The sequence below is a fragment of the Mustela erminea genome, chromosome 13, assembly GCF_009829155.1.
Source record: "Mustela erminea isolate mMusErm1 chromosome 13, mMusErm1.Pri, whole genome shotgun sequence".
Classification (NCBI taxonomy): domain Eukaryota; kingdom Metazoa; phylum Chordata; class Mammalia; order Carnivora; family Mustelidae; genus Mustela; species Mustela erminea.
In genome coordinates, this window is record NC_045626.1 from 87007381 (window position 1) to 87031417 (window position 24037).

Genomic DNA, 24037 nt, shown 5'->3' on the forward strand with positions numbered 1-24037 from the left:
GGCGAATGAAGCAGAGGCGATACATCCACACAATGGAGTAGTCCTTGGCCACAAAAAAGAAATCCGTTCTGACCCACGGATGGACGCTGAGAACATGCGAAGCGAGAGCAGCCAGACGCCAAGGCCTGCAGATCCTGTGATCTGTGCGATTCCGTTCATGTCATTCCGTTTACGTATGGAGACGGTGCAAGTTCACGGACACAGAAAGCCGATGAGCGGCCCCCGCGGCTGGGGGAGGGGCTGGGAAGAGAGGGCAAATGAATGCAGAGTTTTGGGGGTGGGGGGCGGGGATTAAAATGTTTTAAAATTGAACAGGGTCACGGGGCGTGTCCTAAGACCCGCTGAACCGCACTCTCAGAATGGGCAGATTATATGGTATGTGGATTATAGCTCAACAAAGCTGTTTCTTTTAAAAAAAAATTTTACCCCAGCTGCCAATGGTTGCCCCACAGGTGGATAAAGTGGTCCAGATGTTCGAGACCATGTTAACCCGCCACACGACCATGGTGGTGGGGCCCACCGGAGGGGGCAAGTCTGTGGTCATCAACGCTCTGTGTCAGGCCCAGACCAAGTGAGTATAACCCTGAGGGGAGGGCCTGAGTGCCAGGGTGGTTTCCTGGTCAGGTTGGTGGTGGTATCACGGAGCCCCATTTTGCTTTTTCAATTCCTGGGAGATAAAATTTGTCTTAAAACACTGCCTTTTAAAAGGAAAAAAAATATTTATTTATTTATTTCCAAGAGCAGGGGGAGGGGCGGGGGAGAGGAGTCTTTTTTTTTTTAAATTAAATTTTTTTTTATAAACATATTTTATATATATATATATATATATATATATATATTTAAAGATTTTATTTATTTATTTGACAGACAGAGATCCCAAGTAGGCAGAGAGGCAGGCAGAGACAGAGGAGGAAGCAGGCTCCCTGCTGAGCGGAGAGCCTGATGTGGGGCTCGATCCCAGGACCCTGGGATCATGACCTGAGCCAAAGGCAGAGGCTTTAACCCACTGAGCCACCCAGGCGCCCCTAAACATATAATATATTTTTATCCCCGGGGGTACAGGTCTGTGAATCGCCAGGTTTACACACTTCACAGCAGAGGAGAGAGTCTTAAGCAGACTTTGCTGAGTGTGGATGGCAATGCGGGGCTCGATCCCATGACTCTGAGATCATGACCTGAGCTGAAACCCAAGTCAGATGCTTAACCAACTGAGCCACCTAGGTGCCCCAAACACTGCATTTTTTAAAAAATTATGAAAACAAGAAGTTAATCCATGTTTGAAACTACATATAACACACACACACACACACACACACACACACACACACACACACCCTGCCAAAGAAGGCATTTTCAGTCCAGGTGTAATCCAGTTTAAAAGGAACACAAAATGTTTTTACTACATTGGACGACATCAGTGTCCTAAACCCCACGTTAGACTCAGAGCGTCTCTCCTTGTTTCACTGCTGATTGGTGAATTTAGAAGGCAAAGCGGTGACCCTTTTATGCCTCAGACTGTGAGGAGGCTTATCTGTGAGATAACAAGCTTATGCGAATATTTTGAAAATTAACTTGTTAAGTTGTATTTCTTGGCGTTCAGGTTGCCCCTTCCGAGTAAGTGGGGGCACTCAGCCTCATGCAGCTATTTTATGGGATCAGAGTGGCCAAAAATGGTGTCATCCCTGCCAAGGCCTTATTATTCCCAGCCCAGCGGAAGCAAGGCTGCTCCAAGGGACAGGGACCTCACACGCCTAACACAGAGTGTTCTGAAGACCTGCAGTGGGTCGTAGTGCCTCTCCTCACACCGAGATGGATTTTGACTTCTCACTTTTCTCTCAAGCAAGAACTCAGTTCCAGGAGGACTTCTCTGTATGCTAATATTCCAGCAAAAACCTAAACCAAGCCTTATAATCTTTGTGACTTTAACATTTCTAGATAGTCTATAAAGCTAATGAGTAAGTTACTGTCTTTTTTTCTTATTTCTTCCTATGTTTCTTATGAGAAAACCAAGGGACAGTGACTTACTGATTTCAAATGGGTTGTGTCATAGCCATCCTGCCTTTTATTATTTTTTTTTAATAAATATTTTACTTGAAAGACAGAGAGAGGCCAAGGGAGGAGCAGGGAGCCTGATGTGGGGCTCCATCCCAAGACCCTGGGATCATGACCTGAGCTGAAGGTAGATGCTTAACCCACTGAGACACCCAGGCACTCCTGCCCTTTATTCTTTAATTAATTAATCATTAGGTAATTGATAGAGTTATCATATATACATGTGTATATGCATGCCCTCATTATTTTGATTTACTTAATTATGAACTTGTGTAAAGTCCAGTTTTCTGTAGATGAATTAATCCCATGGCGTTGCAGGAATTTATAGGCGTTATGGTGGCTAATGCCCTGTCTACATGATTTATAAAGTCAGTAACATAAAACAGATATCCTATGAGTATGAGGAAATGAACATCCGTAGTCCAAGGGTGTGTTATGTTGTCCTGGATGACTGTTATCTCCTATAAACTAATTATGAAACAGTCACATAAATTGTCATAGGCACGAATATGTAACTTAGCTTCTCTATGCCTCCAAAAGACCAAGCTGTGTTTTCAGTTCAGACCTCACTTTTGTTGGGGCCACATTTTCGGTGAAACATGGTTCCCTTGATTTAATATAAGCCATTAACAGTCAGTGGGAAGCCCAGGGCAGAGTTTGGGTGGAGTGTGTTTTGTTTTGTTTTGTTTTGTTTTAATTCGATTAGCCAACATATAGTACAACATTAGTTTCAGATGTGTGGACTGCATTTTAAATTCTGGATTGGATCCAAAACATCAAATCCCCATCTAGGTGCCACAAACTGTTTTTCCTAATGTGTTCAGGCCACCTGGACCACAGCTGAAGCCTCTCCTTTGATTTAGGCTTGGGCTGGTGACCAAGTTGTACATCCTGAATCCCAAAGCCATGAGTGTCATAGAGCTTTATGGCATCCTGGACCCCACTACCCGAGACTGGACCGACGGGGTGCTGTCAAACATCTTCAGGGAGATCAATAGGCCAACGGATAAGAAGGAGCGCAAGTGAGTACCTTTGTGAGTAGGAGAGAGTCTGCGTTAGCTCATGTTAACTACCTCAATGTTGCGGATAAAAAAAGACAACGTACAGCGTTGTAGGTTCAAGCATGGATGTCCACAGACTTAGAGTCAGATGTCGAGGGCTCTGTTCACAAATTGCCTGGTGGGACCTTAGTTCTCTATGTGTTCCCTCTGTCTCCTCGACTGGGAGGATGCTCTCCCCTCTGTAAGGGTACCTGTCATTGGAGAAGGGCCCACCTGCGTGATCCAAGATGCTGTCATCTTGAGATCCTTAATTACATCAGCAAAGGCCACCCCTCCCCCACAAATAAGGTCCCATAACTAGTTCTGAGGGACCTATCTTTTGGGGGCCACCATTCAACCCATTGTTCATAGGTATAAGAAATACTTTTCTTTTCCCTTAAAATTACCGTGAGAAAAGTCGATGTCCAAACCAGTGGTAGCTAGCCATTGATATTCAGTCTCAGTTTTAATGAAAAAATGGTACCATCTGTCTCCGTGAACAGCTGCTACTGCACTACCGCAGACCATTCCACGTGGGAATGTAGGTCTGTGCTGTCGGCTCTCCAGGCTGCAAGAGAAGCAAGACATCCAGACTTTTGTGTGATGTTTCTTTATCCTTAAATGTTGCTGACTCAGTTTTTATAAGAGATTATTTACTGGAGGGGGAGAGAGAGAGCATGAGTGGAGGGGCAGAAGGAGAGAATCTCCAAGCATATTCCCCACTGATAGCTGAGTGTGAAGTGGGACCTGAGCTCAGGACCCACGAGACCATGACCTGAGCAGAAACCAAGAGTTGGATGCTCAACCAAACAAGCCACGCAGGGACTCGAACTCAGTTTTTATGTTGGCTCATTCCCCCCCCCCAATTTGATTTTATGGGTCAAACCTTGGGACCAGGTTGGGTGCTCTGTCACAGGTCCTGATGTCAAAACCCTGGGAAAAAAGACATCAGCATGAATGGGGAGTTTCCATGTGAAAGTTTGGCTTGCTTTTCTTTGCTGCAGGTATATTTTATTTGATGGTGATGTGGATGCTCTGTGGGTGGAAAACATGAATTCTGTGATGGATGACAACAAGCTGTTGACCTTGGCCAATGGTGAGCGCATTCGGCTTCAAGCACACTGTGCTCTGCTCTTTGAGGCAAGTCGTGATGAAAATGAATTTTTAATATGTTTTTCTTTTAGTTAAAAGTCTAGTTGTTCATTAAATTGGTAATAAATATAGGTGACTAAAGAAAACCCGCACAGTGCAGAAGAGTCTTTATGATGAGTACAACTCTGTACCCTCCCTACTCCTCTTATCCCTTTTCATAGAGACGTGTGTTAATATTGCTGGTTTAGATGCATGCATATTGAATTTTATACTACGCAATCTCAACTATGTTCTTAAAAAATGAAGAAAAATGAGTGAGAGGTGAACACTCCAAAACAATGTTTGTTGCTTGGTGTTGGGATTTTGGATAACTTATTTTCTTCTCTATAGTTTTCTATTTTTGTCAGGTAGTTGAAAGTGTATTAATTTTCACATTAATTTATAGTAAAAGAAAACTTAAAAAGGCGCTACATCAGAATGTATAATCTTCCAAAGATAAACTTCAGTGTTCAATTAGAAGCCTCGTGAAAGCTATGTTAATCTTGGTATGACTGGGTTTTACGCAGCTGAAAAAACTTTGCACAAAGCAAAGGCTTTTAAATATGCAGTCTGGTTGTTTATAGCTGCAAACATGACTGATTTTCTTTATTTCTCCAGGTTGGAGATTTACAGTATGCCTCTCCTGCAACTGTGTCTCGATGTGGAATGGTTTATGTGGATCCTAAAAACTTGAAATATCAACCATTCTGGAAAAAATGGGTTAATGAAATACAAAACAAGGTGGAAATTCTTTCTAAAATGAACTTAAAAGTTTTTAGTATTATTGACTAGTAGGATAAACATAATCCAGAGGGATGTTGGTTGCGAAAGCCATGACCTTGCCCTTGATCTTAAGCACTTAATGTTATCAATAAATTGGATATAAACATGGAAGATACACTTAGGAGGTTTCCAGTAATTCCATAGCTAGTGGGATAGGTAATGATTTTGATAGTCTAGATCAGGGGTTGACAATTTTTTCTGTAAAGGGGTAGAGAGTAAATATTTTAAGGTCTGTGGGCCATATGGTTTCTTTTCCAGCTACTCGACAATGCCATTGTGGCATGAAAGCAGCCGCCATATATGAATGGGCATAAAACTTTATTTACAGAAAGAGGTGGCAGGCCAGATTTGGCTTGTGGGTTGTATTTGGAAATCCTGGTCCAGCGAGGTCCACCTATTGAGAGACTTATCTCTAGAAGGGCCCAGCTTTTGCTTACTTGGGTGAATGCAGTGTGTGAAGGACCTAGCTTGTCAGGTAATAAAGTTCTGATAGTTTTAGTTTTAGTTCACTTCAAATCCTGTCATGTGTCACGTGGCTGCCAAAATGTGTATTGTTGTAACAAAAGCCTTCGTTAGATAGTGCAGAGTGGGCACCTGGGGGGCTCAGTCGGTTAAGCATCTGTCTTGGTCTCAGGTCATGATCCCGAGGTCCTGGGATCAAGGCCCACATTGTGCTCCCTGTGCCACAGGGAGTCTGACTTTACCTCTGTCTCTCCTCCTGCTTGTGTTCTTGCTTTTTCTCTCTCTCAAATAAATAAAATCTTTAAAAAAAAAAATTCAGGGCACCTGGGTGGCTCAGTTGGTTAAGCAACTACCTTCAGCTCAGGTCCTGGGATGGAGTCCCGCATTGGGTTCTCTGCTCAGCGGGAAGTCTGCTTCTCCCTCTGACCTGTCTCCCCTCATGCTCTTCCTCTCTCTCTCAAATAAATAAATAAAATCTTTGGGGAGGGGGGAATGGTTCAGAGACAGGTGTGACAGTCATGTGAAGGTTGTGAGGCCCACACACATGTGACCTTTTGACCACACCCAGGACACTTACCATATTTTCAAAGTGACACAGGTCGTATCACTAGGACGGCCATTAGGCTGATGGCGAATTGGAAGCCAGGGCATAATTATCCCAGAGAAGAGAAGACCAGGGAGATCATGACAGGACCATGGGAGGTACTGTTGTAAGGGAGAGAGGGCTGTCTAAGGGCCCATGCAGTCTCTGGCCATCCTTCATGCCTTGATTGGGTGAGGGGCCTTCCACTGCTCCACACTCTTTGCAAGATGACTGTGGCCATGTAACTTGAACTTGAAGATAATCAGCCCCATTTCTTTCCAATGGGATCCCCTATCTTCCTTCCCTCCCCGTGGCGGGCTAGCCTCTACAGCAGTGAAATGAAATGCTCCATTTCCGTAGAGGACGGGCCCCTCTACAGATAGAAGGCACGATTACCAGGGTTCACTCACCTGCCAAATTTATCGTTCATCAGAAGACCTTTCCCCCGCCTTTTTTGCCAAGATAAGCTTTCCACTAGCTTCCATTTAAATAAAGGAACCCTTGAAGATGCATTGGAATTCTACCCTTTTCCAGGTAGAGCTCGGTCATTTAGAGAGTCTCTTTGAGAAGTACGTGCCCTATCTCATCGATGTGATAATGGAAGGGGTAGTGGATGGAAGACAGGGAGAGAAGCTGAAGACCATAATCCCTCAGACAGACCTCAATATGGTAAGAAACAGTCTCTGTTAGCAAGGAGGGATTCTTCCCTAAAGGTGAACCCAGAAGAGATGCCAGAGGGGCGATCTGTCACGTTGCCGGTTGCTGGCAAGGAAGACACGGCACTTCCATCTGGGACCCGGTGCAGGACAAGATGCCTGGGTCCACCTGGTTGAACCAATATGGTGGGTCATATGTTCCCATCACTCTGGCACCTGGGATCCCAGGATTAAGGAGCAGCACTGACCCTGGAGTAGGGGAGTGGTGTGTATGGGCTGATCGTGGATTTTCCTGTGTACTAGGTAACGCAGTTAGCCAGGATGCTGGACACCTTACTCGAAGGAGAGATAGAGGACCCTGACCTCCTGGAGTGCTACTTCTTAGAGGCCCTGTACTGTTCTCTGGGAGCGTCTCTGCTCGAGGATGGAAGGCTTAAATTCGACGAATGTGTCAAACGCCTTGCTTCTTTGCCTTCTGTCGATAAGGAAGGGGAATGGGCCAATCCTGGGGAACTGCCAAGTAAGAACCAAGTGCAACCTGTTTTCCTGCTCAGAATGCTTTTGGGGAGGTTTTCAGAGGAAGTGACCTCACTTTTCCACGTGTTGGCCTGTGTGGATTTTGCAGCTCGTTTGCTTCTGTAGACAAACCCGCGATGGTCAGAGCCCCTGGGGGACCCTCTAAAGTTTGACGCGTGAGCTACCATAGCCAGAGCCCCAGTGGCTTTTCTTGTTGAGTTTGAATGACCGCGCCCCGCGCCGCCCCACCCCCCGCCGCCCACCGCGAGGTTAGGCACTTGCTTCCTTTCCTCTGTTTAAATGTTTAAAACTTTCACACTTTGCAGGACTTTGAGTTTCTTCTCCTTTGGACTTACCTATTTATTTTTTTTAACTCACCTCTCTAAATCGGCACAACTTAACTGCTGTCTTCCTGAGTATTTGCACAGAAGGAGATCTAGTGCAGATCCGTGGGTGATTCTTAGGAGACCATCCTATTAAGGGTTTAAGTTTGTGTGTGGAAAAAAACGTGCATGCTCCAAGAACTGTTATCTGGTGAAAACATGACTTTCTCAAGAACTATACATAGCAGTAGGGCCCATCTTTGTCTATTTCTTCATGATATTGGAACATGACTCGGCCCGTAGACGTCCTTCTAAGTTGTCATCTATCCTCACCACCTGGGCTGTTCTTTTGAAAACGTAAAGTAAAAAATGGCCTTGGGTCTTTTTCATGGGGTGCACTGAGCAGATCAGAGATGTTTTTCAAGTCCTGCTCTGGGGTGGGGGGCAGTTTGCTGGTACTTTCTCCGCTCGGCAAGCCTCCTATGGGTGAGTGCTTCCCAACTGTGCACACCATGCTGGCTTTATGTCCTGGGGTCAGCGACCCCCTCGCTCAGGGCCCCTCGTGGGCTCTTATTTTGGGAACCTAGTGGCCACGTGGACGTTTCGCTTCCAGAAGCCTTTGGCACTCCACCCCGGCAACGGGCTCCCTGACCTCCCACTAGCTGTTAATATCAGCCTCCAAGACTTGGGCCATACCTGCTGGCCCGGGCCTCATGGGGACTGCCACCGGCCTCTCTTCTGGTCCCCTCCGTAGCCCAGCCCTGTGCTCCCTGCTTTCCTCTCCCCCTCCTTTGCTGTTGGCTTATCACTCACCCTCTCTTGGCCCAACCCCTGGTCCCCTTGCCCTGTTGTCCTTTCTTAAATCTCTGTGAGGAGCCCCGAGTCTGTCTTCTGTCCCCCTCCAGGGCTGAGTCACACTGAGAAAACCACAGCTTCAGACGGCTGCCTTGTAGCTGGAGCGTCGACCTTGAACTCTCCCGTCCACAGCGGCAGTGTCCCTGTCTTCTCCCCAGACCTTCACCTGACCCCCTCCCCTTGCTCTGCTGAAGATGGTTCTTCTCTCTTCCACCGGAAAAACAGAAGGCATCAGATAGGGTTTTCCTGCCCCCAGACTTGTTCCGGCCCGCTCCTCGGCTCCCTGCTTGGGCAGGAGGCAGCCCGGGCCACAGAAGATGCCCTGTTCTTTGGGGCCTGCCCGCCCGCCGCTCCCTTGCTGGGGTCCTTTCGCACTGCCTTCCCCATCTCTCCCCTGCTGACTCCATCCTGCTCTCAGGTGACACCTTCCTAATCCCGTCTCCTTCTAGAGATGTCGCCCCGCCTCTTTACTCTGGACTAGAAGGGCTGGACCACCACCGAGCCCCACAGCTGGAAGGTGCCTCCAGCGAGCTTGTCCCTTGTCTTCTCCACCGGAGCCCATGCGGCTTCTTGACCTCACTGTCCTGACCTTGCCCCCAGCGTTGGGGGGCGGCAGACCACGCCCTGCTCTCTTGAAATGTTCTCCCCCTGCCTTGCTGGCCACGTCTGCCCCGTGTCTTTCCTCCGCCCCTTCCTCACATAAGGCTTCAGTCCTCCAGCCTCCTTCTGGGCTTCATGTCCTCGAGGAGCGCTGGCCATGGGCCCACAGCTTCTGACTGCCCGTCTCCTTCCCTTCTGCACCTTCTCCTGGATCCCTAGCTCAGTTCTACTGAAATCTGTCTGTCTGTCTGTCTGTCTATCGTCATCATCATCCTCTATCAATCACCTGTCTGTCTGCCTTGCACACTGGTGACCTGGACACTCTGTCTCCCCCAACCTGTCATTTCTGTCATGCCCCCACCCCCGCCACGTCTCACGAGCTGCTCCTGTCACCTACCCCGGGCGAGGCAGGAGCCTCATGAACAGGTCTGTCTCCCCATCTCTCCTGACCTCTTCCAGATCTGTTTTCCTCTACAGCCGTGCTGGTCATTGCACATGCAGGTCTGACTACGTCTCCCCTTGGAGGTGAATGTCAGCGGCTCCCCAGTACCTACAGGATGGACAACCAGTGCCCGAAGTGGTCAGTCGGGTTCTTCATGCAACAGTCCTACAGCCCTTGTAGCTGGACCTAGTGTGCCCCCTCGGTGCACTACGCACTCCCTCCTTTCTGTTCCTACAGCCGCCCGCCACGCTCCCTTCTCCCTGTGACAGAGCCTCCCGGCGGCCCCCAGGGCTCTCAGCTCAGGACTGCCCACTTTTCGGGTCTCAGATGGGATGGCATTTCCTTTGGGAAAGCTTCCTCCCAGGGCTGGCTGCAACGGTTGACATTGCTGGGGCCTGCGGGGGGAGGGGCAGTCTGTCTGGGACGAGGTGCACGAGGGAGCTTTCCCTAGAGCCAAGTTTGCAGAGCACCCTTGTGATTGGTGTTCAGGCACCAACGGGCGTGTGCTTCTCAGACCTCTCCCCTGCCCCACCCTGGTTAGATGCCCTTATGGGGTTCCCTATGGCACCCGGGCTGGCCTGTAGCAGAACGTAGCACCACCCGCCTTCCTGGCCCACTAACACCTGTCAGGTTAGGGACCAGACCTGTCCACCTCTCCCTCGTGTTCCTGAAGAAGGGACACAGCGCCACTGTCCAGTGGTCGGGAGCGTTCGTTGGGCGTCCTCGGCTAAGTTGCCGTCTAGGGAACAAGGAGCGTTAGTTCATCTCAAGCATGTGCCAGAGCTGGTTACGCAGTCCCAGGTCCAGGACCGAAGTGACATCAGGCCATTGTTTACTGCAGGTCACCTCCCAACCTTGTATGACTTTCACTTTGATGCCACGCGGAAGAAATGGATTCCGTGGAGCCAATTAGTTCCTGACTATGTTCATAGCCCGGAGAGGAGATTCATCGACATCCTGGGTAAGCGAGAAGCAGACCCTGTTCTTGGGCTAACAGCATCAGTTCTCGTTCTGTGAGGCAGTGGAACAGATCCGGTGGCTTCTGTGGCCTTCCTGAGGCCCACCCGGTGTGTAGGTTCCGAGAAGCCGCAAAGAATGCGCCACGGGCTGGGCCAAGCAGGGGTCCGTTCCATTTCCGTGCGGCTGGCCCCGGGCACCCGCAGACGACCGTGACTCTCAGCTGTCCCTGGGCAGGCGTGTTGGCGGGAGGATGGGCAGCTCCGGGCCGGCCGGCTGGCCACGGGAAGGAGTGGAGGACGAGAAAAGGAGGAATGAACAAGGCAGCGTCGTGTGGAAGGTGCTGTCCCGCGGGGCTGCGTACTCTGGACATTTCTGTCTCCGGCTGTGTTTTGAACGTGGCCCTCTGGCTGTTTAGATACCAGTGGCCGAGAGAGCGAGACGTATCCATTTCCTCAGGAAGCAGGCAGACCCGTGTAGGACTGAGCTGGACCCAGGTCCGTGGTTTCATTCTCTCTTTGGAGGAAGTCGTTGGTCAGGAAGCCAGCCTCTGCCAAGAGGGGACTGACCTAAGCCATGGAGAAACCGAGTTTTTTTTTTTTTAAAGATTTTATTTATTTGACAGATCACAAACAGGCAGAGAGGCAGGCAGAGAGAGAGAGAAGGAAGCAGGCTCCCCGCTGAGCAGAGAACCCGACGCGGGGCTTGATCCCAGGACCCTGAGATCATGACCCGAACTGAAGGCAGAGGCTTAACCCACTGAGCCACCCAGGCACCCCGAAACTGGGTTTTTAATAGCCTGACTATAAAGCAGAACTGGATATTTTTTAAAAATGGGGGGCGCCTCATGGGCGGGTGTCCAGCTCACCAAACCAGACCCTTAAAGCGGGTGGATTTCATGGTATGTGACTCAGATCTCCGTCAAGCTATTAAGAGTAACGGTTGGGGTAAGGAGATCGCACCCACCCGTTTTCAAGGTCACGTCTTGGGTTCGCTGGTGGTTCGTACGGGAGGTTTGGGACTCCGGGGAGCTCTGTGTTGCCGCCTGCTCACCCCCCACGTTCCCCGGATGCTCCCACGCCTCCTGTGTTCCTTAGTTCACACAGTGGATACAACGCGCACTACGTGGACCCTGGAGCAGATGGTCAAGATCAAGCAGCCTGTTCTTTTGGTCGGTGAATCCGGCACCTCCAAGACGGCCACGACCCAGAACTTCCTCAAAAATCTGAATGAAGAGATCAACGTAAGTCACTGTTTGTTCTCTCTCCGTGACCTACGGCTGTGTGACAGAGGACGCCGGCGCGAGCCTTCTACTCGCATCTCACCGTTTCTGCGGGTCGGGAATCTGGGAGGGGCTCTTCGGGGTGGCTCGGGCTCCGGCTTCCTGCTGAGCTCACTGGCCAGCAGCTGGCCGGGGCTGTAAGTCACCCGAAGGCCTGACGGGGGCTGGAAGACCCTCTTCCAAGACAGCAGGCCTCGGTTTCCCCACCATGTGGATCTCTCCACAGGCTTCTGGGTGATCTCTGGGCGTGGTCACTGGCTTCTGCCAGAGCCGGTATCTGAGCTGGACATCAAACCAGATGCTGCACCGCCTTTGATGACCTAGGAAATCACCCACCTTCACGTCTGCCCCTTTCTGTGGGTCCCACGGAGACCCCCATGAATCACCTGGTAGAGCGTGGGGGCCCTTACCCAGGTGAACACCACGAGGAGAGGATGAGCGGGGTCACGTAGAGGGTGGCCGTCGCATTGCTCTGCCCCGTTTTGTGGGTTTGGCCTTCCTCCAGCCCCGTGTTCAACATGGGAAGGTCTGACGTGTGTCGGTCACTGAGCTGGTGGGTGTCACGGGGGCAGACCGTGGCCAGCTTGCAGTCAGCTCGTTAGGGACCCATGGTCTGTGCAGGAGGCAGACTCGAGAATGGACCCATGACCCAGGACAGTGCAGAACATGCCAGAGCACCAGACATTAGGAAGGGGCAGGGCATCCGTTCTCTTTTCTGTACTCAGAATTGCCCTACGTGGGCCTCTGGCTCATCATTTCCACTGTCCTGGCTTCAGTCTTTAGGGTTTTAATACCTGAGGAAAGGCTCTATCTCCTCCAAGAAGCTGCCTGTGGGTTTCAGGATACCCCGTTCATATGCACTTGCCCCACATCCACTCAGGGACTCAGTGCTAGGTTTTTGTTCATATCCACTCATCATTTCAGTTTCCAATTCCTTTCTTGGCCTTCTGGAACCTCCAAGGGGAGCAAAGTTTCCCATAACTATCCTCCCTGTTCCTCTTACTTTGGCTTGTTCCTGCGAAACCAGGAGCCTCCCTGGGGCAGGGAGTGGCCAGCTGGGCTTCTGCGATGGGCATCATGGGAGCCGTATGGGCCGGACTGGGCCGGCCTGCCTGTGAGCGCTCGAGCCCACTCACCCACCGGCGCACAAAAACTGGGTTTATTTAGCTCTCAGAATGTCATCGTGGAGGGCACAGACAGGAGGTTTCCAGCCAGAGGAAACTGCCTGCTTGGGGCGTCAGATCAACGACAGTGACATTAACACCCCCGTCATGACGCCCTTTCCCTGCAATTCAGCAGCCAATGCTTCTCGGCCCAGCAGGCACATCTGAGCACACTTGTTACATCGAGAGGCACGTTCACCTTTGACATGTTCATGTCCTGTGCACCTGCACCTATGGGCCCTTTGGAGGGCAGTGTGGTCTGCGGCAGTGGTGCTTAAAGGGTGGTTCCTCGGGCAGGAGTATTGCCTGAAAACTTGCTTACACTGTCTTAGACCTATGGGATCGGGAACTGAGGATGGGGGCCTTGGAGGTGCGTGGCACAAAGCTGTCCAGGTGTCTCGGGGGCATGATTAGGTCCGAGAACCGCTGACCAATGAACTCTCACTCACTGCTCTAGGAAGCACAGTGAGAGGTCCTGGGCACTTCCTGTGCGTGAGGCTGTGCTGTCCACACAGGGACCTAGGAGTCTCCCTCCCCTTTCTTTCAGGTGTTGGTGTCAAAGGTGCTCTCCGGGACCTTTTCACTTAGGTGCAGCAGACACGATAGTCACTTATGGTTGATATCCATCCATCCATCCATCCATCCACACATCCATCCATTCACCCCACACATCCATCCATCTAACCTTGTCATATTGTAAACACCTTTGTGGATTTCGTCTCCTGTGATTAAATCGCCCTATGAAGTAGTCCAAGCAGATGTTATTAAACTCGTCTTACAGATGAGAGAAACGAGGCTCTAAAAGGTTAAGCCTCTTTTTGGAGGTCTCCTAGCCAGAACTGGGCAGAACAAAGACCCCCCCACCCTGTCCGCATTCTGCCCAAGTCCCACATGCAGCAACTCACTATCACCTGCCAAAGGGAAAGAATGGAGGACAGACAGACACACGTTGGGTTATAAAAAAAAAGTTCAGATACCAGTGGATTTGCAAAATTGATGGTAGCTCACCGTCTAGCATTTCCTGCTGGTACGGTGAAGAAACGACCACTTCTGGAATGATCCTTCTCTGTTGCAGATTGTGTTAATGGTCAGCTTCTCTTCCCGCACCACATCGATGGATATCCAGAGAAATTTGGAAGCAAATGTGGAAAAACGAACCAAAGACACGTATGGCCCACCCATGGGAAAACGACTCCTGGTGTTCATGGACGATATGAATATGCCAAAGGTAGCGTTAGGTTGGGGAGCAGGGAGCGGTGGCCAAGACTGTGTGCTTAAGTTTGTGTTGTTGTGTATGGGTATGGAGTCTATGAGTGTGAGAACACGTCTTCGTTCTACAGCTCCCCTGCAGGGTGCCGGTTCTGGGGAGACAGCTTAGGAGACAATGTTGCTGGAATGTTCTTCTTACCCAGAGGGACTTGTCCCTACTGAGGCCTTCTTTGCTTTCTTAAATGAGTAAAGCAGGCAGCAGGCAGCCTCCAAACTCTTTACAGCATATGTTTGAGTAAGTGATTTCCCAATGAGCTTAGATGATAATATTGTTCTCAGTCCCATATACTTGGGAAGCATAGGGCAGACACTTCCCAAGGACTTCTCTGGATTTACCAAGGAAGGGAAACATTGGCATGCATGAGGAGTGTGTTTCTGGGGCCAGAGCCTGAGAGGTGTGAAGTTTTCTTAGTTCTGAAATTTAGTGTATGTAATTTCTGCAGAACCATGTTTTTTCCTCTGAAAATCTATCTTCCACATAGGCTGTGTGCAGAGCCAGTATCCATCCATCCATCCATCCATCCATCTATCCACACACACACACTTATGCATCCATTTGTGCGTCTGTTCATCCATCCATGCACACACCCACACACCCTACCCCTTATCCATCCATCCATCCATCCATCCATCCATCCATCCATCTGTACATCAGTTCCTTCCATCCCTCCATCTATCCATTCATTCTTTCCATCCATCCATCCGTTTGTCCGTCCATCCATCTGTTCCTTCCATCCATCCATCCATTAATCCATCCATCCATTCATCTATCCATTCATTCCATCCATTTATCCATCCATTCCTTCCATCCATCATCCATACATACATCCGTCACACATCCATCCACCCCACACATCCATCCATCCATCCATCCATCTATCCGTCCATTCCTTCCATCCTTCCATCCATCTCTCTGTTCATCCATCCATCTACCCATCTGTTCCTTCCAACCCTCCCTCCCTCCATCCATCCATCTGTCCATCTGTTCCTTCCATCCATCCACATCTGTCCACACATCCAACCACCCACACATCCATCCATCTATCCATCCATCCTTCCGTCTGTTCCTTCCACCCCTCCATCCATCCATCCATCCAACCATGCATCCATCTCTTTATCCATTCATCTATCCACACCCTCATCCATCCGTGCATCTGTTCATCCATCTGTGCACGCACCCACACCCCCTTTTATCCATCCATGCATCCATCCAATTAACATATGTTTCTTGAGTACCTCTTACGGGTCCAGTACTATGCAGTGATGAACGAAACATAAGCAGTCCCTGCTCTCATGGAGCTTATGAGAGATTTTTAAAAAATTACAAATTATATGACCAGCAAAGGCATCCCTGAGTTCCACTTCATGATACTACCACTATCTCTTTTCTTTAAAAACTCAATCAAGGTGGATGAGTATGGCACACAGCAGCCAATCGCCTTGCTGAAACTGCTGTTGGAAAGAGGCTTCTTATATGACCGTGGGAAGGAGCTGAACTGTAAAAGCATTCGGGACCTTGGCTTTATCGCTGCGATGGGAGAAGCTGGAGGAGGCCGCAATGAAGTTGATCCGAGATTTATTTCGCTGTTCAGTGTCTTCAATGTACCATTTCCTTCAGAGGAGTCTTTGCATTTAATTTATTCCTCCATTCTGAAAGGGCATACTTCGGTAACTTGCTTTTATTTTGCCATCTACACTGGAGTGCCTTGTGTTGAGGAGAAGTGTATGCATGGTTGACTTAGGCATTAGGCACAGCAGGCACAAGGCCCAGGGGCCTTTTTTGGGGGTGGTGGTGGTGCATGAAATGTTTTGATTTATTTCAAAACCAGAAGAAAAAAAATGAGTATAGTCTAGCCTGGATTATATTCATCTTTATACCAGTGCATTCATAAAAGATAAAGTCATGTATTTTCATGGAGGAAGAGGCCCAGAGGGCAAGAGTGTCTTGGGTCCACAGAAGTCATGATGAGGCCCTGAGTTACATGTTTCACATGGAGTTGCAGCAGGGACTCAACTAGGGGACCAGGCCCTGGTGTCAGACCCCATTCTGCTCCCTGGGCAAGTTCCTTGAGCTCTCCTAGACCTGGTTCTCATCTGGAACAGGAATGATGATGGTATCCATCTCACTGGGTTTCCGGGAGAGTGTAAGGAAAAAATGCATATGAAATGTGTGGTACAATGTCTAACACATACTCATTAGACACTAGTTACCGCTCTCATGATGATGATTTAACTTGGCCGCCTCCCCCTGCAAAATGGAACCCATTCATTTAAATGACGATCTTCTGGTCCTGGTGTTTCCGTCCTATAGTGAAGTTTGTGCACACAGAATCTTCAGGAGGCAGGAAACGTAAAGGCGTGAAATGGTGAGGTATGATCAGTAGGAACTGTGGACCCCTGGCATGTTCATGCCCTACCTTAAGCTATTCACTTTCACGATTCTGAGTTCTACGCTAGTCAAATCAAATGCAAACTGAGTGCTGGTTTGGGTTTTGGTTTCACATCATGTCAGCTTCTCAGTGAATATGAAAATCTAGGGGGGAGAGAAAGCAAATCAGATGATAAGTTTCTTTGACCTTTTAATTTTCTTTTCTCTCTCTTTTTTTTAAGAGAGAGGGCATGGGGTGGGAGGGGCAAAGGGGGGAGAGAGAGAATCTTAAGCAGGCTCCATGCTCAGTGCAGAGCCTGATGTAGGGCTCAGTTTCACAACCCTGAGATCATGACCTGAGCCAAGGATCAAGAGTCAGACACTCAGCCAACTGGGCCACACAGGCACCCTTATTTATCTCCTCTTAAAAAATTATGTAAAATTCACATGGTGCAAGATTAGTTATTTTCACCATTTTGGAGGACACAGTTTATTGGCGTTGAGTACGTTCACAATGTTGTACAACTATCACCACTTCCTAATTCCAGAATATTTTTGTCACCCCAAAGCAGTCACGCCATCCCATCCTTCAGCCCCTGGCAATCGCTAATCTGCATTCTGTGCTCTGTGGATTTCCCTCTTCGAGACATTTCATATAGATGGAATCATATGCTACGTGGTCTTCGGTGACTGGCTTCTTCCATTAACCTCACGTTTTCAAGGTTCTTCGTGTGGTGGCGTGTGTGTCAGTACTTTCCTCCTTGATATGGCCAGATAATACGCTGCTGTGTGGATAGACCATGTGGCTTGTCCATTCATCCATTGATAGACTCTTGGGGGGGCCTTTTCATTTTTCAGGTGTTCCATGAAAGCATCAGGGCTGTGAGCGACAAGCTGACTTTCTGCACGTTGGCGCTTTCCAAAGCCATTGTCCAGGACCTGCCTCCCACCCCATCCAAGTTCCATTACATCTTTAATCTTCGGGATCTCTCGCGAGTTTTTAACGGTCTTGTCCTCACGAATCCAGAGCGGTGAGTTTCTTTTGTCTCACTAACATGTGGCCCATTGGTACGATGATGCTTTTTCTTACTCTTTTAAGACAGAGGAATTGTCCATGAACTTGATGAATCAATGTATGACTTATTCACCCAATGTCTTTTTGGTTATGTTAAATGGAGAGTTAAATATGTGGTTAAGGCCTGATGACTTCCAAGCCCTTGACCTAAAGACAGGTGGAACCAAGAAAGGCAGAGGAGTGGACCGTGAACAGGTGGATTTAGCCCCTTGGTGGGATTGCTCTACTGATCATTCGTTCCTCGTTCTAAAGTTGCATTTTGCTCAGGAATGAATTGTTGGCGGTTGCTGATTGGTGCCATCATGTGTGTCTTTGGGAGAAGTAAGCACAGAGGATAGAAAGGGTTTAAGTCTGAGTACAGAAATTTTCTTGTTAAGGCTAGACTTACGTGTTTATGTTAATGTATACTTTTGCGCATTTGCAAGCATAGTCCTAATTTTGTGGATTCCCATTGAGTCCACAAAATTTGGGAAAGTGAGTTGAGGGCTTTCCATGAGCCCAAACTTATTCTCAGGTACCCTTGAAGGGTTTGGAATGATAGTTCAGGAGAAGACAGCTCCAGGTATGTAGGGGGAAGTGAAGGCTCTTTGTCGGAAACCAGAGAAAGTTCGGGAACTGAGGCCAGATGGAGCTGGTTCTTAAAAAAAAAAAAAAAAGAAGAAGCTGCCAGTGGCCTTGATGCTGATTTTAAATTCATGCATTCCAGCAAGTAGGAGCATATCAGGGACCCGTTTTATATCACTTGTCATTTACAGCTAATGTTCTTTTTCTTCCCGACTGGAGGATAAATTGTAGATGGTGATTTTATGGTCTTTACACTTAATTTGTTCGCTTCCATTAAATTTCATTAATGGGAGACAGGGGAGAAAAAGGACTATAGAAATGTCCTTTTCTGCGACCCGTGTATCCCTCTGAAAATAGTAGCATTTACTGCCTTTCTCTTTCTAGACGACTTCGTGACTGACTTTGCCCCTCCTGTCACGTAGGTTCCAGACAGTGACTCAGATGGTGAGAGTCTGGAGAAACGAGTGTCTGAGGGTCTTCCACGATCGGTTAATCAATGAAACAGACAAACAGCTGGTCAGTACCTCAAAATACACTAGCTAATTCAAAACCCTAACCACAAAATTCTTCTCTAGGTGAAATGAACAGTGTAGGAACCTTCCTCTCCGGCCAGTTTTTTTTTTCTTTTAAATATAGTTCACCAACGGGTGAAAATTACAGTAACAACAAAAGTTGGCGGATGAGGGAGGGTAGATTATTATGTAGCTTGGAGCGGCTGGAAAAAATAATGACTTTGGATAATCTGAGCATATGTTCTTTTTCTGACAACATTTTAGCCCATCTCTGTTGTTGGGTTTGGGTCCTTAAGTGGCATTCTGTCCAAAGGTGCAAGACCACATAAGAGACTTGGTTACGGAACATTTCAACGATGACCTGGAGGTGGTGATGCGGGATCCCATCCTGTTTGGAGACTTCCGGACAGCCTTGCAGGAAGGGGAGATGCGCATTTATGAAGACATCCAGGATTACGAGGCGGCCAAGGCTTTGTTTCAGGTGCGAGTGGGGCTGACCTTCTCCATGGGCTCACATCTCCTGGGGGGCACTTCTCGGGGGAGCCCAGAGCTGCTCGGGAGGTAGCACTGGGAAGAACACCCATGCCTCTGTCTCAAGGTTCAGAACGCAAGCCTGTGTCCAGTCTGGCGATTATCATGTCTAGGGGTGCATGGAATGACCTGAGGAATTGTGCTAAATGCGTGGGTCCCTGGGCTCGCCCCTCTGAGAGTTTCCTTGCCTCAAGCCCATGAAAGGTTCCAGGGTTCCCATGCACAGCCAGGTTTGGGAACCACTCAGCTGGCTGATAGTCATTTTCATTTTAACTCATGCCTTGAGCCCTGTAACCAGCTTTGGCTCACTGCCGGCCGATCGCAGATCAAAGCAGATCAAAGCCTTCACTGTCCACACGGGATTTAGTCCCCGAAACCCAAATGAATTAATTATTTCAGCCACTATAGACTATTGAAAAGAAAATCAACCCTCTGTTTCTCATTCCTCCTGGACCAAAGGAAATAGGTCTGTCTCTTAAAATCCAGTGATCCTGTTAAAAAAAAAAAAAAAAAAAAAAAACTTTTTTTTTTTTTTTTTTTAAATTTCAGGAAATTCTCGAGGAGTATAATGAAAGCAACACCAAAATGAACTTGGTTCTCTTTGATGACGCCTTGGAGCACCTGACCCGTGTGCATCGTATCATCCGAATGGACCGCGGCCATGCCCTGCTGGTCGGGGTCGGCGGCTCCGGGAAGCAGTCTCTCTCCAGGCTGGCTGCCTTCACAGCCGGCTGCGAGGTGAACCTGCCTGCCCTCCCAGAGAGAAGTCTGTCGAATGGATTTCTAGGCATTGGTAGTTCACGCAAATATGGGAATGATCTGTAAGAGGTCGTAAGATGGCGTTCTCATAGAGTGTAGAACAGGTTTTTGTTTTTCCTTGTTATTATTTTAAAGGTTTTATTTATTTGACGGACAGAGATCACAAGTAGGCAGAGAAGCAGGCAGAGAGAGAGAGGGAAGCAGGCTCCCTGCTGAGCAGAGAGCCCGATGCGGGGCTCGATCCCAGGACCCTGAGATCACGATTTGAGCCGAAGGCAGCGGCTTAACCCACTGAGCCACCCAGGCGCCCCCCTTGTTATTATTTTAACCGAATGTCTGAAGACTCTAACTTCTGCGTGATCTGTGGAGTGCAGACTATGTCAGATCAAACTGGAAAGTCCGACCTGGCCAGTCTTGGGGTTTGTGACGTGTACCTGTGTGGAGGACGGCTTGGCCCCAAACCTCTGTGGACCCAGCTTTCGGGTCAGCCACGTACTAGCTGGCTGCTCTATCTGCATGAGCAGCCCACACAGTTCTAGGCCGTTCTTAGAATCTCTTTAAAACAAACAAGCTCAAAGCAATAGCTTTATGGAGATATAATTCACTGGCCATACTATTTGCCAGGTGCAGCTCAGGGCTTGTCGGTATATTCACATCTGCACACCCATCACCGGAGTCTATTTGAGGACATTTTTGTCACCCCAAAAAAGACATCCAGTGCCCCTTAGCTCTCCGTCCTTCACCCAGCCCTAAAAACACACTCATCTACTTTTTCTGTCTCTATCGACTTCCCTGTCCCGAGCTCTCCTATGAATAGGATCGCAGAGGACGTGGTCTTTTGTGACAGCTTCTCTCACCCCGAGTAACGTTTTCAGGCTCCCTCCACGTACCGGTCCTTCATTCCTCGTTATGGCTGAACCCGTGTGCTGGGGTCTGGATGGACCACGTTCTGTTTATCTGTCCATCCGTCGACGGCTACATGGGCTTTTCCACCTTTCGGCCGCTGTGAACCGTGCTGCTGTGAACATTCACATACGAGTCACCATGTCAACACGTGTTGTTGTGCCTCTTGGTAGACCCCTGGCGCTGGGATTGCCGGACCATATAGCATTCCATGTTTGACCGTTGGAGAAGCTGCCAGATTATTTTCCAAAGTGACCGTACCATTCTCCAGCCCCACTAGCAGCGTGTGGGGGTTCCTGTTTCCCCATGCCATCCTCAGAATCTTCTAGTGAGCTCTGGCCCTGCGTGCCGGCCATTCACCCGCAGGGGCCTCTCCCAGGGGCGATGCGTACCACGCAGGGAGGCTGAATCTTGAAGACCTACCTCACACGATACACTTGCTTATTTTTTATTTCGTTGCTTTATGCTTTAGTGTCATAGCCAAAAACTCATTGCCAAGACCATGCATGACAATGCGGGTTTTTTGTTTTTTTTAAGCAAATCTTTAATCTGGGTGGTGAGGACAGTGGCATTACGTCATTCATCCTTGTTCCTTTAAGTGCCTTAATTAGCAACCAGGAGCGGCCACAACAAGTTTATCCTGATTCATGCTACGGATAATGTCCCATTTCTCCCGGTTCTTGCCAACACTGGGTGTTGTCATTTTGATAACTTGCCAATATTATTGGTGAAAAATAGTGTAAGTTTACACAAGTACTTCTTTCTTCCGTTCATAGCGCAGTTTGAATTTCTTTTTATACACTCATTGGACATTGGTCTTTTCTTTCTTTTGAGGTGCCTTTTTAGGCACTCACTGACTTGTGAGAACTCTGTGTAGAAGAGAAAATCAGGGTTTGTTCAATGAGTCTAGCTTGCGGTATTTCGCAAATGTTGACCTTTTGTGTAAAGTATTTCTAAAAAAGAATTTTCGAGAAAGTCTTTCTAGAAATTTGGTCGATTTACCAAATTTAGAATGTAGATCTAGAATTTTCTAGATTTTCTAGATATTCTAGACAATAGAATCTAGATCTAGGATTTTCTAGAAACTATTTTCTAGAAATTTGGTTGATTTACCTTTAAAATTGGATAAAACGTATGACCAAGGGGTGCCTGGGTGGCTCCGTCGGGTAAGGGTCTGCCTCTCGGTTTCAGCCCAGGTGGTGGTCTCTGGGCTGTGGGATCAAGCCCTGTAGGTTCTGTGCTCAGCGGGAAGTCAGCTTGGGATTCTCTCTCTCTCTCCCTCTGCCCCTCCCCCCGGCTTGCTCTTTTTCTCTCTCTCTCAAATAAGTCTTTTTAAAAAATGTGGCTGAAATATAATTGTTTTAGAATTGTGTATTTTTCTAGACCAGTTGATTTTTTTTGTTTTTTTTTTGGTTTGTTTGTTTTTGTTTGTTTTTCTATTGACGGGTCTGGGTAAATCAGACATGACTTTCTTCTGAGGTCACAATTGGGCATCTTGGACTCGAGGGATGGCAGAGAGGGACACCTGAGGTCCAGGGAGGAGGAGGAAGGCGAACCCGGCTGTTGTGGTGCCCTAGAAAGTGGAGGGGAGGTGGGGGCGGGGGTCCCAGTGAGCTGGTTCATGCCATGTGGCGTTAGGAACCGCGGCGGAGAAGCTGCGCTCGGGCAGGACAGATGGGGTGGTCGGATGGAACCGGAGACCAAATATTTGGCTGGACGTCATCCATGTCCCCTTGAGCATGTGTGTGTGAACATGAAGGTCTGTGTGACCACGTGCGTGTGTGCATGTGTGTGTGTGTGTGTGTGTGTGGAAGGGCCCTGAGTGCTGTGCAAGGCCACATGATTGGAACAGAGGCCGCACGAGCCCCTGTGCGCAGGTGTGAGTTGAGGTCGAGGGGAGGCTGGCGACTGGGGACGTTCGAGGGGCTGGAGGTCTTCTGAGCAGTTTCGGAGCTGGTGGTCAGTTGCTTGTGGTTCCACCGCGCAGGCCCCAGGGCCGAGGGAAGTGAATGGAGGTGACAGTGACGGAGACGGAGACTTGTGCCCTCGTTTGCACTGATGTCGACCTCATGTGTAGTACGATTTTTACCTTTAAGAATTTAAAATGGCTTCTTCCTTAGTTTCCCTGTAGATCTTCCCACGATCTCTCTCATTTTTACTGAAATCCCGATGGGGACTATGGTTGTACGTGTGTGTGCGCGCGCGTGCGTGTGTGTGTTCTGTTTTTCCTTTTTCTTCATGGCTTGGCCCGTCCATTGCTCTCCATTTCCCATCCCCATTCCCGGCTGTCCCCCCTGCCCTCTTACTCAGATGATTCGTTTAATGACCGAAGGTGTCCTTTTTTCTGCCACACTCCTGTGATCCTGTCATCCCGTCTGCACAGGCCTGTGTCCCTGGCACACACTGTCACCCCCACACGTGAGTGCACTCACAGCACACATCTGTCACCGCTCGTTTGACGCAAAAGGATGTCCCAGTGTCCTTCGTCCCGCATTTCCCACTCAGTAGTGTTTCTGAAAATGGCCCGGGTTGTCCGGTTTCGCTGTCACTCGTGCCGCTGAGACAGCTGCGCAGGCTGCCCCACCCCCGCAGCCCGGTTGGCCAGTGACCCCGGCGCCGGCCGGCAGTCTCACCGCTGCCGTGCTCTGTGTCGGCAGGTGTTTGAGATCCTTCTGAGCCGAGGCTACTCGGAGAACAACTTCCGGGAAGACCTGAAGAACCTTTATCTCAAACTCGGGATAGAGAACAAAACGATGATCTTCCTGTTCACGGACGCCCACGTGGCCGAGGAGAGCTTCCTGGAGCTCATCAACAACATGCTGACGTCAGGTGCCGGGTGGGGGGGCGCTGCTCCTGTGTGGGGCATGCCCTGCACGGGGACGAGAGCAGGGGGAGAGGCCACTCGGCATAGCCCTGGCGGATCACTTAGAAGAGGCTGGGGGTCACTCTCAGGGTACAGTGTGGTCTAGGCTCATGTTTTCATGGGTGCCTCTGGCTGCCCTGTGAGGTCTAGGCAAGAGGGAGGTAAGAAGAGGAGAGTGTGACAGGTGACCTGGGTCTGGGATTGTGCCATTCGGGGGCTGTGGAGTGTGTTACACATTGGAGGAATCCAAACAGGACGTCAGAGCGTGTATTAGTGTGCTAGGACTGCTGTAAGGAAGTATGACAGGACGGGGGGTTGAAAACCACGAACACTTGGGGCACCTGGTGG

The 24037-nt window shown here is 49.1% G+C and overlaps 1 protein-coding gene across 4 annotated transcripts in view; it reads left to right on the forward strand.

Annotated features, from left to right (window-relative positions):
* Positions 1-24037, forward strand: part of DNAH10 (dynein axonemal heavy chain 10) — a 136906-nt gene that overhangs the window by 77775 nt on the left and 35094 nt on the right. For all 4 annotated transcript variants that reach the window (XM_032309801.1, XM_032309799.1, XM_032309800.1 and 1 more), the window contains 15 exons: positions 453-571; positions 2916-3074; positions 4097-4232; positions 4842-4964; positions 6586-6720; positions 7011-7227; positions 10285-10404; positions 11498-11643; positions 13921-14073; positions 15522-15782; positions 17341-17513; positions 18544-18637; positions 18947-19114; positions 19714-19902; positions 23484-23655. In XM_032309801.1, coding sequence (XP_032165692.1) covers positions 453-571; positions 2916-3074; positions 4097-4232; positions 4842-4964; positions 6586-6720; positions 7011-7227; positions 10285-10404; positions 11498-11643; positions 13921-14073; positions 15522-15782; positions 17341-17513; positions 18544-18637; positions 18947-19114; positions 19714-19902; positions 23484-23655 — 2365 coding nt within the window. The remainder of the gene's footprint in view (positions 1-452; positions 572-2915; positions 3075-4096; positions 4233-4841; positions 4965-6585; positions 6721-7010; positions 7228-10284; positions 10405-11497; positions 11644-13920; positions 14074-15521; positions 15783-17340; positions 17514-18543; positions 18638-18946; positions 19115-19713; positions 19903-23483; positions 23656-24037) is intronic.